The 14,105-nt window shown below is 60.1% G+C and overlaps 1 protein-coding gene across 1 annotated transcript in view; it reads right to left on the reverse strand.

Moving 5' to 3' along the window:
• The window catches only part of PKD1 (polycystin 1, transient receptor potential channel interacting), a 52,500-nt gene that overhangs the window by 2,926 nt on the left and 35,469 nt on the right, over positions 1-14,105 (reverse strand). The window contains exons 22-41 of the mRNA XM_058433943.1: positions 13,106-14,006; positions 12,652-12,808; positions 12,219-12,471; positions 11,901-12,096; positions 9,937-10,107; positions 9,707-9,850; positions 9,402-9,612; positions 9,185-9,311; positions 7,388-7,504; positions 7,248-7,297; positions 6,839-7,023; positions 6,668-6,761; positions 2,815-2,933; positions 2,534-2,736; positions 2,267-2,461; positions 1,674-1,813; positions 1,194-1,306; positions 764-905; positions 498-623; positions 141-315 (exon numbers count right to left, since the gene is read on the reverse strand). Coding sequence (XP_058289926.1) covers positions 141-315; positions 498-623; positions 764-905; positions 1,194-1,306; positions 1,674-1,813; positions 2,267-2,461; positions 2,534-2,736; positions 2,815-2,933; positions 6,668-6,761; positions 6,839-7,023; positions 7,248-7,297; positions 7,388-7,504; positions 9,185-9,311; positions 9,402-9,612; positions 9,707-9,850; positions 9,937-10,107; positions 11,901-12,096; positions 12,219-12,471; positions 12,652-12,808; positions 13,106-14,006 — 3,819 coding nt within the window. The remainder of the gene's footprint in view (positions 1-140; positions 316-497; positions 624-763; positions 906-1,193; positions 1,307-1,673; positions 1,814-2,266; positions 2,462-2,533; positions 2,737-2,814; positions 2,934-6,667; positions 6,762-6,838; positions 7,024-7,247; positions 7,298-7,387; positions 7,505-9,184; positions 9,312-9,401; positions 9,613-9,706; positions 9,851-9,936; positions 10,108-11,900; positions 12,097-12,218; positions 12,472-12,651; positions 12,809-13,105; positions 14,007-14,105) is intronic.

Consider the following 14,105-nt stretch of genomic DNA (forward strand, 5'->3'; position numbering starts at 1 on the left):
CGGGGCGGGGCCCCGCGAGGGGGCGGGACGCTGCCGGGGCGGGGCCCCGCGAGGGGGCGGGACGCTGCCGGGGCGGGGCCCTGCGAGGGGGTGGGACGCTGCCGGTGGGAAAAACGGGGTCTGGCCGGGGACGAGCCTACCGAGGTGAGTAGAGGCAGCGAGAGGCCCGCGCTGAGGCGGCGCATTGCAAAGGGGCGGACGCTGAGGGCGGCCAGGGCACGGCCGGCCGCCGGGAACTCGAGGCGCAGCGTGACGGCGGCGTGCAGCCCCACGGCCGGGCTGTAGCGAGTGAGCTCCACAAACACAGCGCGGCTCCTGCGCAGAGGGTGCGGGTCAGTGGGAGTGGGTGGCAGGGCGGGAGCTGCGGCGACCGCGCAGTGCAGGCGTGGCTGAGGGGCTGTGGAAGCCGCCTAGGCCAGCGGAGGCCGGAGGAGTGAGGGTGGGCTCTTGGCTGGTAACTGCAGCCACCCCGGAGAAGGCAGGGGGGGAGCTCCCACCTGTTGTCCAGCCAGTTGTGCAGCTGCAGGAAGCGCAGCCGGTCGCGGCTCTCCTCCAGGCTCAGGCCCAGCTCCTGCACGTAGCCCCCGCTATCATACACGGCACAGGAGCCCCAGGACCACGCCCTGCCGGAGAGGGGTGGCGTTGGTGCTGCACCCCAGCCCTTCCCGCACCCCAGAGCCAGGCTAGTCAGGAGGTCGGGGCACTCCTGGAGAACTACTCCCTTGCCCTTGGCACAGACGCCTGGGGCCCTCGCTCTGCTCACCCCAGCAGATCCGGCGCAGAATAGGCCCATGTCCCCGAGCCATTGTGAGGACTCTCCCAGCCAACGTCGTAATCGCTGGTGCTGAAGCCTCCCGCGGCCGAGCACGTGTGGACCCTGGGGCCGGGAGGGTCTGGGCACAGTGCTGAAACAGAGCCCCAGGCCGGGGCCAGGGCGTCATCAAAACCCAATGGGAGTGTTTCCTGCTGGCCAGCTCGCCTGAGCGCTGGTTCGGCGCCACCCCAGGGAACCCTCCCCAGCAGCCATCAATTAGACAACGTTACCATCTCTCATATACAAAGAAGGAAACTGTGGTGTTAAGAGGGCAAAGGTCACACAGCTAGGGAGCAGGGCTGATGCCAGAGCTCCGCTGAAGGCTGCTCTCCGAACAAGAGGAACGATTTAAGTCTCGGGGCACGCCCTGCCAGCTCACCTTCCTGCAGCCGCACCTGCCGCAGCCGTGGGGGCCCCAGCTCTGGGCTGGACTGGTTCCCGTGGACGTAGGGCAGCAGCACATGGGCCATCCATGGCCAGAGCTCCTCAGACCTGCCACAGCATCAGACACAGTCACACGCTCTAGCGCCTACTGCCCCACGCCCGCCTGGAGTGAGCGGCCGCCAGAGACCCAGGGAACATGGCTCCCACTGCCCTGCTGGCCACGGCTAGACCTGGGCTTCTCAGCCTTATCCTGGGGACGTTCTGGGGCAGACAGTTGTCTGTCATGGGCCCGTCCTGTGCACTGCAAGACGCGGAGCTGTGCCCCTCGCCTCTGCCCACTGATGCCAGCAACACCTGCCTCCAGTTCTGGCAGCCACAAAGGTATCCACACATTTCCACATGTCCCCTAGGGTCTGGTTGGACTAAAGGCAAAACCAAAGCCCAGAAGACAGACGAGTGCACCGGATGCTCGTACCGCGTGATGGCCAGGAAGGCCCGGCTGTGCAGCTCCTGCTTGATGGCGCTCTGCAGACGGTAGGCATGCCCATGGCATGAGGCATCCCCATAGCTGGCCAGCAGGGTCACCAGCAGAAAAAGCATGTACACCAGGAGGCTCTGGTGGACGGGGGGCCCTGTGGTCAGCCTGGCCCCAGCCCACAGTGACCGCAGGGCTTTGGCAACGGCTGGGGCCCCCGTGGCTACGGCAGGTGTGGCTGCAGGAAGGTGAGCTGGCAGGGGGCGCCCCAAGACTCTACCTGGCCAGGGTAATGGCAGCACACACCCTGCCCGGAACCCCACCCGGGGGCAAGACACACAGGCCACTGCAGCGGCACTTAGGGGACTTCAGGGCCAGGCAGGAGTGGGCATTGGAGCTGGGCCCTGGCAGGGACTAGGGCAGCAGGTGGGGGGCGTGGGGTAGGAGGGAGACCGGGCAAAGGCTGCAGAGCATTGAACCCCTAAGGGCCTTCTGAGGTGAGGAAAGGGGGACAGGAGTGTCCTGCGTGCATGGGTGGGAGGTGGGAGACAAGAGACGGAGGTGGCAGGGGCACAGGCCGCACCCGAGCTCACCCGCAGCATGCCATGTAGCCTCTTGACCTTGCGGGCTTCCTCCTTGGCCAGGAAGAGTGCAAAGCCGTGGGGGGGCCGTACGCGGGGCACACGTGCGCTCACGGGCGTCACAGCCGGGCTCTCCACCAGGGTGTCATCTTCATCAGGGTGCAACCGCTTGGCCACCAGTGAGAAGTACAGGGCTTCCAGCAAGACCTGGGGAAGGGGTGGCTTCAGAGGGGTCCCCCGTGATGGAGGTGTGCAGCCTACCCGTGGCAGCCCCCTCACCTTCAGCGGCTCCCAGCCGAGGAATGAGGCCAGGAAGCTGGCGCTGCTGGACAGGAGCCACGCAACACTCACGCCCGGGGGGAAGCCGGCACCCACCCACCCTGAGACAGCCACAGCCACAGCCACCAGGAGCAGGCTGAGCCCGTGGGCCAGGGAGGCACACCAGGCCGGCAGCAGGCGCTTCCGCAGACCCTCCACCAGTCCTGGGGAAGCAGAGACAGACCTGTGAGAGGCAGCTCACAGGGAGGGGCTGGGGGCATCCCGGGGCTACACAAGCGCACCTGTCCTGGAAAGCCTCGCTGCCTGGGGCCGTTCCCAGGTCAGGCCCGGGCTGGGTGGCCCCAGCTCCCCCAACCTCTGCAGCGCCAGCGTCTCTGTCTTCTCCCCAGGAGTGCTGGACCTGAGGGACGTGGTAGGCTGTGAATTCATCCCGGCCTCCAGGAGGCAGTGGCAGCCAAGCCCATGTTAATCTGGGTGGGCAGTTTCTTGAGCCTCTCGGGTCATAGGGTCCCCCCCAACAAAGAGCCGGAAGACCCTACCGCAAACGAGAGTGGGAGTGGTGCTGGGAGCCAGGGAACCAAGAGCTACTCCAGGCACTGAAGTCAGGTGTCCGCCTGCGTTCCTCTCCTGCTCACTTTCTGCTGATAAACCCGTCGCCCACAGCCTGACCAGCCGCCCCTACAGCGGTGCACAGTCTCTCAGGGTGCAACTAACCTCCCTCAACGGTGCAAACTGTGATTGGGTCTCAACCATCCAACAAGCATCTCCACAATCTAGAGAGGCCAGTGTGTCTGCCCCATGCAGTTTTACGGCCTAAAATTAATTTTTGGACAAGGAAACATAGAAATGCCTTTCAAATCCCAACGGTGTGTAGGGCTCCCTGAGGCCAGAGATCTGCTTGTGTCTCCAGGAGCCAATGACCATCGAGGCCGTGCCACTGCATCAGGGCACCATGCTGATGTGCACAGTCCCAGAGCTGCTACAGAAGAGGTACGGAGGCAGCGAAGACGCGTGAAGGGGAGGATGAGACCAACTGCGACACGCCGAGTCCCGGGCTCTCGGGGCGCTCTCCGGTACCTGCGCCCTCGTCAGCCCATCACCGAAAGAACGGCCTGACCCGGGGCCACACTGCACTGAATGCTTCCTGTTTTGCTGTCTCTCGGAGGATAAAAGACACTCTTGGCTGGGCGCCGTGGCTCAAGCCTGTAATCCCAGCACTTCAGGAGGCTGAGGCAGGAGGATCACTTGAGCTCAGGAGTTGGAGACAGTGAGACCCTGTCTTTACAAAAAATTAAAAAATGACCTAGCCTCAACTTGGTCAGGGCGGTGGCTCACGCCTGTAATCCCAGCATTTGGGGAGGCCAAGGCGGGTGGCTCACGAGGGCAGGAGTTCAAGACCAGCCTGCCTAAGATGGTGAAACCTCATCTCTGCTAAAAACACACACTAAAGATTAGCCGGCTGTGGTGGCGGGCGCCTGTAATCTTAGCTACTTGGGAGGCTGAGGCAGAGAACTGCTTGAACCTGAGAGGCAGAGTTTGCAGTGAGCCGAGATCATGCCACTGCACTCCAGTCTGGGCAACAGAGTGAGACTCCATCTCAAAAAAAATAAATAAATAAAAATAAAAAATAACCCAGCCTCAACTATTCCTTTATAGCAACACAAATGACTCAGGGTCTGATTTAGGGAGCGGGCTCTCGCTGGCAGAGACGGAGAATGGCCAACAGGGAGGCATGGAGTGGCAGGGAATGCCAGGGCAGAGGTGCCGCCAGGACGGAGCGTGCAGGCTCAGACGCAGGGAAGGCCATGCTCTGTTGGGAAAGGAGCCACGGGATGTGCTGGAGGCTGGAGTGAGGAAGGATGCAGAGGGGTCCAGGACAAACCCAAGCCTCCGACCTGGTCATCCCGAAGCACCGTCTGACCACGGGACGGCCAAGGGTTGAGGAAGCCGGGAGGGCGAGGGCCACGTGCTCTGTGTGGCTGCGGAGTCTGAGCTGCCGCCAGAAATCCCTGCGGAAGCACTGAATCTGGATTTCACAGAGCTTTGGGCGGGAGATACCTGGGCTGGTCAGCGTGTAGTGACTACCCCCGGATCTGCTCATACTCTGTATTTTTAAAACCGACTGGCAATTTATTCATAAAGATGCCCTCATGTCATGGTTATCTGCCTTTTGTAAATCAGGAAGTTTTCCTTTTTGTTTGAGTCCAGGGGAAGTTCATACTTCTTTAGCTCCTGGTTGCTTAACAATGAGAAGCACTCAAAGGAATAACACAGAAATCAAACTAGATGTGGATGGAAACCAGCAGTCTTGCACCACTTAGTGCTAGGGATATGTTGTGAGAAACGCATCATTAGGTAATTCTGTCGCCGTGCAAATGTCACAGGGTGTAGTTACCCAAACCCAGACACCGCAGCCCCTGTGCATGCAGGCCCTGTGGTGTGGCCTGTGGCTCCGGGGCGCTGCACCTGCACCGCATGCCACTGCACTGAATCCTGCAGGCAGCTGCAGCGCAACGGCAGGGCCGTGTGCACCTCAGCGCACTTGAGCATAGGCGGGCATGGCAGAGCCCGGGGTCACACGCATAGGAACACGCCGTGGGAGAACTCTGCCGCCAGCTGCCATGTGCGTGACTACATACAAGGTAACTCCATATGACTCTTTGTTGATAAGTTACAAAACAACCAAGAAATTGAGGAATTTTTTTTTTTTGAGACGGAGTTTCGCTCTTGTTGCCCAGGCTGGAGTGCAGTGGCACAATCTCAGCTCACTGCAACCTCCACCTCCCGGGTTCAATCCATTCTCCTGCCTCAGCCTCCCGAGTAGCTGGGATTATAGGCGCCCACCACCACGCTCAGCTAATATTTTGTATTTTTAGTAGAGATGGGGATTTGCCATGTTGGCCAGGCTGGTCTCAAACTCCTGACCTCAGGTGATCCGCCCACCTTGGCCTCCCAAAGTGCTGGGATGACAGGTGTGAGCCACTGTGCCTGGCTAATTTTGTATTTTTAGTAAAGATAGGGTTTCCCCACGTTGGTCAGGCTGGTCTTGAACTCCCAACCTCAGGTGATCTGCCTGCCTCGGCCTCTCAAAGTGCTGGAATTACAGGCGTGAGCCACCACGCCCGGCCTTTATTTTTCTGAGACACAGTCACACTCTGTCGCCCAGGCTGGAGTGCAGTGGTGCAATCTCGGCTCACTACAACCTTTACTTCCCAGGTTCGATCGATTCTCCTGCCTCAGTCTCCCGAGTAACTGGGACTACAGGCGCCTGCCACCATGCCTGGCTAATTTTTTGTATTTTTAGTAGAGACAGGGTTTCGCCATATTGGCCAGGCTGGTCTCGAACTGCTGACCTCAGGTGATCTGCCCACCTCGGCCTCCCAAAGTGCTGGGATTACAGGCATGAGCCACCGCACCCAACCAAGAAATTCTTTAAAATACAAATAATCAAAAACGGTCTCAAAAAAAAAAAAAAAAAATGGGGTATTTTTCTTTCTTTTTTTTTTTTTTTTTTTTTTGAGAAGGAGTCTCATCTGTAGCCCAGTCTGGAGTGCGGTGGTGTGATCTCAGCTCACTGTAACCTCTGCTTCCCGGGTTCAAGCAATTCCCCTGCCTCAGCCTCCCAAGCAGCTGGGACCACAGGCGCCCGCCACCACACCCGGCTAATTTTTTTGTATTTTTAGTAGAGACGGGGTTTCACTGTGTTAGCCAGGATGGTCTCGATCTCATGACCTCGTGATCTGCCTGTCTCGGCCTCCCAGAGTGCTGGGATTACAGGCGTGAGCCACCGTGCCCGGCCAAAAATGGGGTATTTAAAAACCCGCCCATAATTTCTCACTGCTCTGAGACCAAGATGAAAACGTGGCCCCGGCCAGCCTCACACGGGAGCCTTTCTGCTCCTCCAAAGCCCCATGCGCCTGCTCCCTCCCTAGAGGGAAGGTTCTTGGGCCCTAGGGACCCCATGAGGCTCTTTCCACAGACAACGGAGGCTCAGAGAAGGGAAGTGGTGCAGCCACAGCCCCGCCCTGGCACCCCACCCCACCCCACCCCACTCCAGGCAGGGACCACGGCTGTCTGGCCCGAGTCCCAGCCCCTCCTCCAGCATCCCCCCTCCCCCGAGAGCCGGACACTCACAGGCTGGTGAGCAGGTCCGTTTCCATGTGGGTGTCCTGGGTAGGGGCCGGGCTGCTGACCCCTTCGGCAAGGACCTGCTGGATCAGGTCTTCATCTAGAGGTACAGGAGGCATAGGGTGGGCCCAGCTGCGCGGGTGAGCTTCAGAGCCCCCTCCTCTCACCCCAGCTCACCTGATGCTGAGAAGGATTTGGCAGACAAGTAGGGGCTGGCCAGGGAGAAGCTGTCCTCCTCTGGGCCCAGCCCATGGCCCGCCTGGCCCCGTGCCAGCTGCCGCAGATTGCTACCCACAATGGACGGGTCACTAAGCAGGTCCGGCCAACTGAGCGTTCCCTCGCTGGAGCGCCAGCACACCAAGCTGCAGGTGGTGCGGGTCAGCAAGGTAACAGGGGATGTGTCACACACGCACCCCACCCCCGTCCAGTCACGCACGGACACGCTGGGCTTCCGAGCAAACCTGCTCCTAGGTGGTGTGACCACATGGAGCCACAGACACCCAGCAAGGACACACAGCCCGCACACCCCCGGCACTCCAGACACAGTGATCTGCACCAGGGCTCGAGGTTTCTCTAGGGAACCCACCTCTTAGAATCATCCAGAAATAAATCGCTCTTCATCTGTCCAGCAAAGGCCTGCTAAGAGGTGCACAGCGTCTTGAGTCCAAGCTGCCCCAAGGCGGCAGGACCCCCAACCCAGCCCAGGACCCCCAGTAGAGCCCTCACCTCAGCATGGAGGCCTGAGAACGTGAGGAAGGAGCTGTCCAGCACGGATGAGTCCAGGCAGCTGTCGATGTCCAGCACCTGCTGCCCGGCGGGCGTGGGGCTCGGGTTCCCGGCCACCTGCAGGATGAGGGTGGCAGCTCAGACCTGCCCAGGACAGGGATGAGAAGCCACCTCCTTAGCAGACAGGGCAGAGCCCGGTGCCATCCGACAGAATGTTCTAGAATGGTGGATATACGGGACATCTGCACTGTCCGTGATGGCAGCCCCTCACAGTGTGTGCCACTGAGCACTTGACAGGAGACTGGTGTAGCTAAGGGACAGAGTTTTAAATTTCATTATTTTTTTTTAGACGGAGTCTTGCTCTGTCATCCAGGCTGGAGTGCACTGGCGCAATCTCAGCTCACTGCAACCTCCACCTCCCGCGTTCAGCCGATTGTCCTGTCTCAGCCTCCTGAGTAGCTGGGATTACAGGTGCCTGCCACGATGCCCAGCTTATTTTTTCTATTTTTAGTAGATTCAGGGTTTCACTGTGTTGGCCAGGCTGGTCTTGGAACTCCTGACCTCAAGTGATCTGCCCGCCTCGGCCTCCCGAAGTGCTGGGATTACAGGTGTGAGCCACCGCGCCCAGCCATTATTTCCTTTTTTTTAACTTAAATATGAGCAGCCACATGTGGCCTCTGGTTCCTGCCATGGACTCAGGAGCAACCCCTCCTGGTCACGGCACATGCGCCTTCTCTGTGTGCTGCTGGGGTTGGTTTGCATGTAACCTGTTGAGGACCCCATGTGTGTATTCCTAAGGGGTGCAGCCTACTGTTTCCATATGAATGGGAAGAGCTCCCACCTGCTGTATTCTTGGAAGGTCTGTGAAGGATTGCTGTTAATTCCTCCTTAACTGCTGAAAAAAATTCTATCCTGAAGGCTCTGAGCCTGGGCTTTTCTTTGTGGGTTTTTTTTTTTTTTTTTTTTTTTTTTTAGACAGAATCTTGCTCTGTCACCCAGGCTGGAGCGCAGTGGCGCAATCTCGGCTCACTGCAAGCTCCGCATCCCGGGTTCATGCCATTCTCCTGCCTCAGCCTCTCGAGTAGCTGGGACTACAGGCGCCCGCCACCACGCCCAGCTTATTTTTTGTATTTGTAGTAGAGATGGGGTTTCATCGTGTTGGCCAAGATGGTCTCGAACTCCTGACCTCAAGTGATCTGCCCGCCTCGGCCTCCCAAAGTGCTGGGATTACAGACGTGAGCCACTGCGCCTGGCACTTTTTAATGTTTTATATAGATGGGGCCTTGCTATGTTGCCCAGGCTCGTCTCAAACTCCTGGACTCAGATCCGCCCACCTCAGCCTCCTGAAGTGTTGGGATTACAGGCATGAGCCACCACACCCGGCCAGGCCACTGGGAGGTTTCTAACGGACTAACTCGGCCTCTTCACTTGCTATACATACACTGAGATTTTCTTCTGGAGTGCATTTCAGAAGCAGGCACAGATGCGGGCTTGCTTCTTCTGAGTTATCTGGCGTGCTGCTGTGCAGTTGTCCATGGCGTCTGCTTAGGTTCTGTTCATGTCTGCAGGGTTGGCAGCGAAGTGCCCTCGTTCTTTCACGATTCTAGCATCTGAGTCTTCTCTCTTTCTCCCTGATCAGTCTAGCTAAGGCTGCTCAAGTGTGCTGACCCTTCCCGAGAGCCAGACTTTGGTGGGCGCCTTTCCCTCTGGCTGCAGTACTGGAGATAGGTGGCCCCGGGCATGCAGCCGAAGCCCAGGCTCCTTCTCAGTACTCCCGGGTCCCCAGCCCCAGCCCACCTTGCTCCGGGACATCCGGAAGAGAAAGAGGATGGCCAGGTAGACGGGATAGACAACCACGCTGGACACCAGGCCAACAGCGACTGTGTCGACGCTCAGCGGGCTCAGCCTGGACACACGCCTGGTGCTGTGTGGAGGAGAGGAGGCCACACAGGTGAGGCTGAGGGGCAGGAAGGGCTGGGCAGGAAGAGGCTGTCCCGACTCCTACGGCACCCACCTGTAGGCAGAGTCTCCAACAGCCCCGTACCACACGGCGTTGGCGCCCAGGAAGAGGCAGATGAGGAGAACGCAGCAGGTGGCCCTCTGGATGCGAGTGAAATGGCTACGAGGCGGCCGGTCCCATATGGAGAGCCAGATGTGCTTGTCAAAGAAGCCGCGCTGCAGCTCAGCCACCAGCAGGCGCCGGAAGCGTAACAGGGCTGCGTCGCCTAGGAGGCAGGGAGGGCCGCACTGCAGGAGGCCACGGGGCAGGACCACCCTGCCCAACCTCCCACAGAGTGGGAACATGGAAAGAGGCCTTACTCGCGGCCAGCACCTCCTTCTCCACCAGGCCCCCGTTGGCCTCCGTCTCCACCGACAGCCAGTCATTGACCAGGAAGAAGGTGCTGCGTGCCGTCTGCAGGTCCCTGACGATGACGTGCTGCAGGAACCAGGCAGGGCTGAGCCCTGCAGAGGCGTGGGAGGGAGGTCAGGCTCGCAGGGCGCCCCAATGTGGGGGCAGAGGGGCAGAGCTTGGCAGGGTCCGCACAGACCTTTGTTGTCGTGCCACACTCGGATCTTCCACACGCTACCCAGGCTGTGCGGGGTGGCGATCCGGAAGATGTCCAGGCTGTTGCGGTGGAAGGCTCTGTCGCCGTCCAGGTGCCGGTGGCCGCTCCGGCTGTCCACCCCATACAACATGATGCCCACGTGGGCCGTGGTACCTGGGGGGCAAGAGGGAGGGGTGAGAGGCTCGGTCTGCTGCCCAACACGTGTGGCATCCCAGGCAAGTCATCTCAGCTTTGGCCTCTGTGCACTCAAGGAGCCACACGGGCAGTCCTGGCTTTGCACGGCTCTGCCATACACGAGGGGCTGCGGTTACTGCAATTTGTCCAATAAACAGCAAGGCCGCCAGGACATGATTAAGTTACACGGAAAGAACTGTAACTTGTGACATGCAAACATGGCTGCACATGCCTCAGTCCACACCGCAACCAGTGACCTGCACTGCACACCCGTCCACGCCTCAGTCACGCCACAACCGGTGACCCGCACCACAGACCTGTCCCTCAGTTCATGCACAGACTGCAAAGCGTGAAGCTGTGTCACCTCCTTTTCTCCCAATGACAGACCTAGGTGACGGTTTTTGTTTTTTTTGTTTTTTTTGAGACAGTCTCGCTCTGTCGCCCAGGCTGGAGTGCAGTGGCGCCATCTCAGCTCACTGCAAGCTCCGCCTCCCAGGTTCCTGCCATTCTCCTGCCTCAGTCTCCCGAGGAGCTGGGACTACAGGCGCCCGCCACCACGCCCGGCTAATTTTTTGTATTTTTAGTAGAGACGGGGTTTCACCGTGTTAGCCAAGATGGTCTCGATCTCCTGACCTCGTGATTTGCCCGCCTCGGCCTCCCAAAGTGCTGGGATTACAGGCGTGAGCCACCGCGCCCGGCCGGCAGTTTTTACAAGTAGGTGATCAAAAGAAAGAACTGGCCAATGAAGGTGAAAGCACTGCACGGAGATAAAACACGGGAACACGGTCGGCCGTGGCGGCTCACACCTGTCATCCCAGCACTCTGGCAGGCCGAGGCAGGCGGATCACCTGAGGTCAGGAGTTCGCCTGGCCAACATGGTGAAAAATTAACTGGGTGTGGTGGCGCGCACCTGTACTCCCAGCTACTCAGGAGGCTGAGAAAGGGGAATCCCTTAAACCAGGGAGCTGGAGGTTGCTGTGAGCCAAGATCACGCCATTGCACTCCAGCCTAGGCAGCAGAGCGAGACTCCGTCTCCAAAAAAAGAAAAACAAAAACAAAAAGGGAACGCCGGAAGGGCAGTTCCAATGAAAGGAAAATGGAGTTATTGAAGAAACAGCCACGGGGAGGGTGCTCGCACCTCCATCTGAGAGACAAGCTATGCAGTCAGGATCACGGGTGAATGCACAGTCTCCCACAGTGCTAGCAGGCTGAGCTCACATCACTTGTGGGGCCACAATACTGTGCAAAACGTGGGCTGCCCACCCTGACTGACTGGCACCTACTTCCAGCTAGGAGCTGTCCTAGTCCTCAGGGACAGTGAGTGCCCACGAGGTCATTCCCAGAATTTTTTTTTTTTTTTTTTTTTGAGACAGAGTCTTGCTCCGTCGCCCAGGCTGGAGTGCAGTGGCGCAATCTCGGCTCACTGCAAGCTCCGCCTCCCGGGTTCACGCCATTCTCCTGCCTCAGCCTCTCCGAGTAGCTGGGACTACAGGCACCTGCCACCACGCCCGGCTGATTTTTTGCATTTTTTAGTAGAGACGGGGTTTCACCATGGTCTCGATCTCCTGACCTCGTGATCCGCCCGCCTCAGCCTCCCAAAGGGATTACAAGCGTGAGCCACCGCTCCCGGCCCATTCCCAGGATTAACACACGAGCCCTTCACACAGTACTGCAAAAACTGCCTTGTTCTGACGCCTACGACGAGACTCACTCCCAGAGGGTGCAACCCGCACAGCCAGTGAGAGCAGGGGAGGCCCTGCCACGCCCCTCACCTGAGCCCCGGCCCCAGCCCGTCTTGACGAGGATCTCGTACTTGAAGCGGCCCCGCTGCCCACAGAAGGGGATGGCGCGGCCCCGGCTGGCATCCAGCTGGTCCAGCTTGTGCAGGATGGCGGCCATGACCACGTAGGTCACCAGGCACACAGCGCATGTCAGCATGACGATGTAGTTCACATCCGCTGTCAGCTCCTGTGAGGACACAGCCGCCAGGCCCAGGAGGTCAGTGCAAGCTGTGCTTCTCAGGATGGAGCCGAGCCCACCCAGGCCCTCCTCAACTCTGCAGAGGCTCCCAGGAGCACAGGGTCACTCACAGGAAAGACAAAGCGGACATGGCTTGGGGGCACGAAGAGGCTGGCGCCGAAGGCGGTGAGGTGGCGGGTGAGGCAGACAGCCTGGTGGGGCGAGGTCTCCTCCAGGGGCAGCAGCCCCTCTGTCCTCCACACCATGTCCTCCTCGCTGAAGTACTGGCACAGGGACGTGTACAAGCCCACGGACACCTCCAGCGCCGACCAGCGGAAGTGGCTGGAGAGGTTCAGATGGTAACTCCCCGCTGGGTCTCTGGTCCTGGGCAGGGAAGGGGCAGTGGACGTGAGCCCAGGCTCCGCCAGGTTGGATGTCAGGGTCCCAGAGCCCATACCCGGTCCAGTCCCCTCGCTGCCTGCTGTCCCCATAGGGCCAGTAACCCGGGCAATGCTGACCCACGATGCCCTGCCATGCCCTGCCAGGCCGGCCCGCAGAGCTCACCCTGGGGAAATGAAGAAGGTGTAGGGCCGGTGGTCGGCCCCCTGGAGTGACTCTGGGCGGATCCTCCTGCTGGCCGAGCAGTTGTGCTCATTGGGCCTGGGCTCCGAGTGCAGGTAGACTGCCAGGTAGGGCTCCGGTTCCTCAGACAGGTAGCGGCCTGGGGGCAGCAGGCGCAGATAACACACCCGCCGGGAAGCTCAACCACCCGGGGGACACCCACGATGGCCCTCTTGAGTCCACCCACTGCCGCGGGCCTGGAAGGCCTTAGGAGCCTCTGTGCCAGAGATGGCACCTGCTTCTCCATGGCCCCCAGCTCCTCTCCAGCCAGGCTTCCAGTAGCCCATGAAACAGAAAGCAAATTTCACCAGAGACACCCACGGAAGCCCTGTGAGAAACGCCTTCCCCCCAAAGAACGAGGCCAGGGGGCCACATGTGCCCCGCCCGCTGCACGCACCGTCCAGCAGCGTATAGTTGAGCTGCAGGTGCAGCCCGGCCGCAGGGTTGCTGCTGTCCAGGGTGACCACAGCACCAACGGAGGCCTGGGGCTGGACCACAACGGAGTTGGCGGAGCTGCGGTGGCCCCGGGCAGCCCAGTCCGAGTTGTTGGGCACTTTCACGGTGATGGCGCGCTCTGAGGCCAGCCGCTCAATGGGGATCTGGGCGCCGGCCTGTGTCTGGAACGCCATCGAGGCCACCTTGGTGGAGACGGTGTAGTTGCTGATATAGCCGAAGGGAAAGGGATTGGAGTCTACCAGAAAGATGAGCTGCACCACGTCACTGAGGTTGGCCAAGGCCCCGCTGAAGGCCTCGGGGATGGAGAAGTGGCAGCCAGGCCTTGGGGCGCCGCCATAGCACAGCAAGCTCCGCGGGTCCGAGCGCTTGCCCTGGGCCACGATCTCCTCGCCCGCCAGCGTCAGGGGCTCCTCGTTGAGCACGCGGGAGCGCATGAGAATACGCATGAGGGCAGAGGTCAGGTTGTAGGCCTGGGACGCCACCATCCGTGATGGTGACTCGGCTCCCAGCTCTGAGGGCTGTGGTGCCCGCACGTCAGAGCTGGCCAGGTGGATGAGGTCGCCTGCAGACACGCGTGAGGTCAGTGCAGAGAGAGGGAGGCAGAGGGAGGGTGGGGGCAGGCAAAAAGGGGGAGCCGGAGGGTGGGGGCTGGGAGAAAGGGGGAACCTGAGGGGGCAGAGAGGGAGGTGCAGGCAGAAGGGGGAAGTTGGAGAGAGAGTGGGGGAGGGGGAGGGGGAAAGGGATGGGGATGAGGATGAAGATGAGGGGGATGATGGGGAGAGAGGAAAAAGGAAGGAAAAAGGTAGAGAAAGAAGAAAGGGAAGAGAAAGAGGAGCAGAGAGAAAGGGAGGGGAAGGGAGGAAGGGGGGAAGGGGGGAAGGGGGTTACGGGGGATAAGAGAGATAAGGGGAATGGACAAAGGGACGGGCAGGATGGGGGGG

This window comes from Hylobates moloch, unplaced genomic scaffold (assembly GCF_009828535.3).
Source record: "Hylobates moloch isolate HMO894 unplaced genomic scaffold, HMol_V3 SCAFFOLD_23, whole genome shotgun sequence".
In the NCBI taxonomy this organism is placed as follows: domain Eukaryota; kingdom Metazoa; phylum Chordata; class Mammalia; order Primates; family Hylobatidae; genus Hylobates; species Hylobates moloch.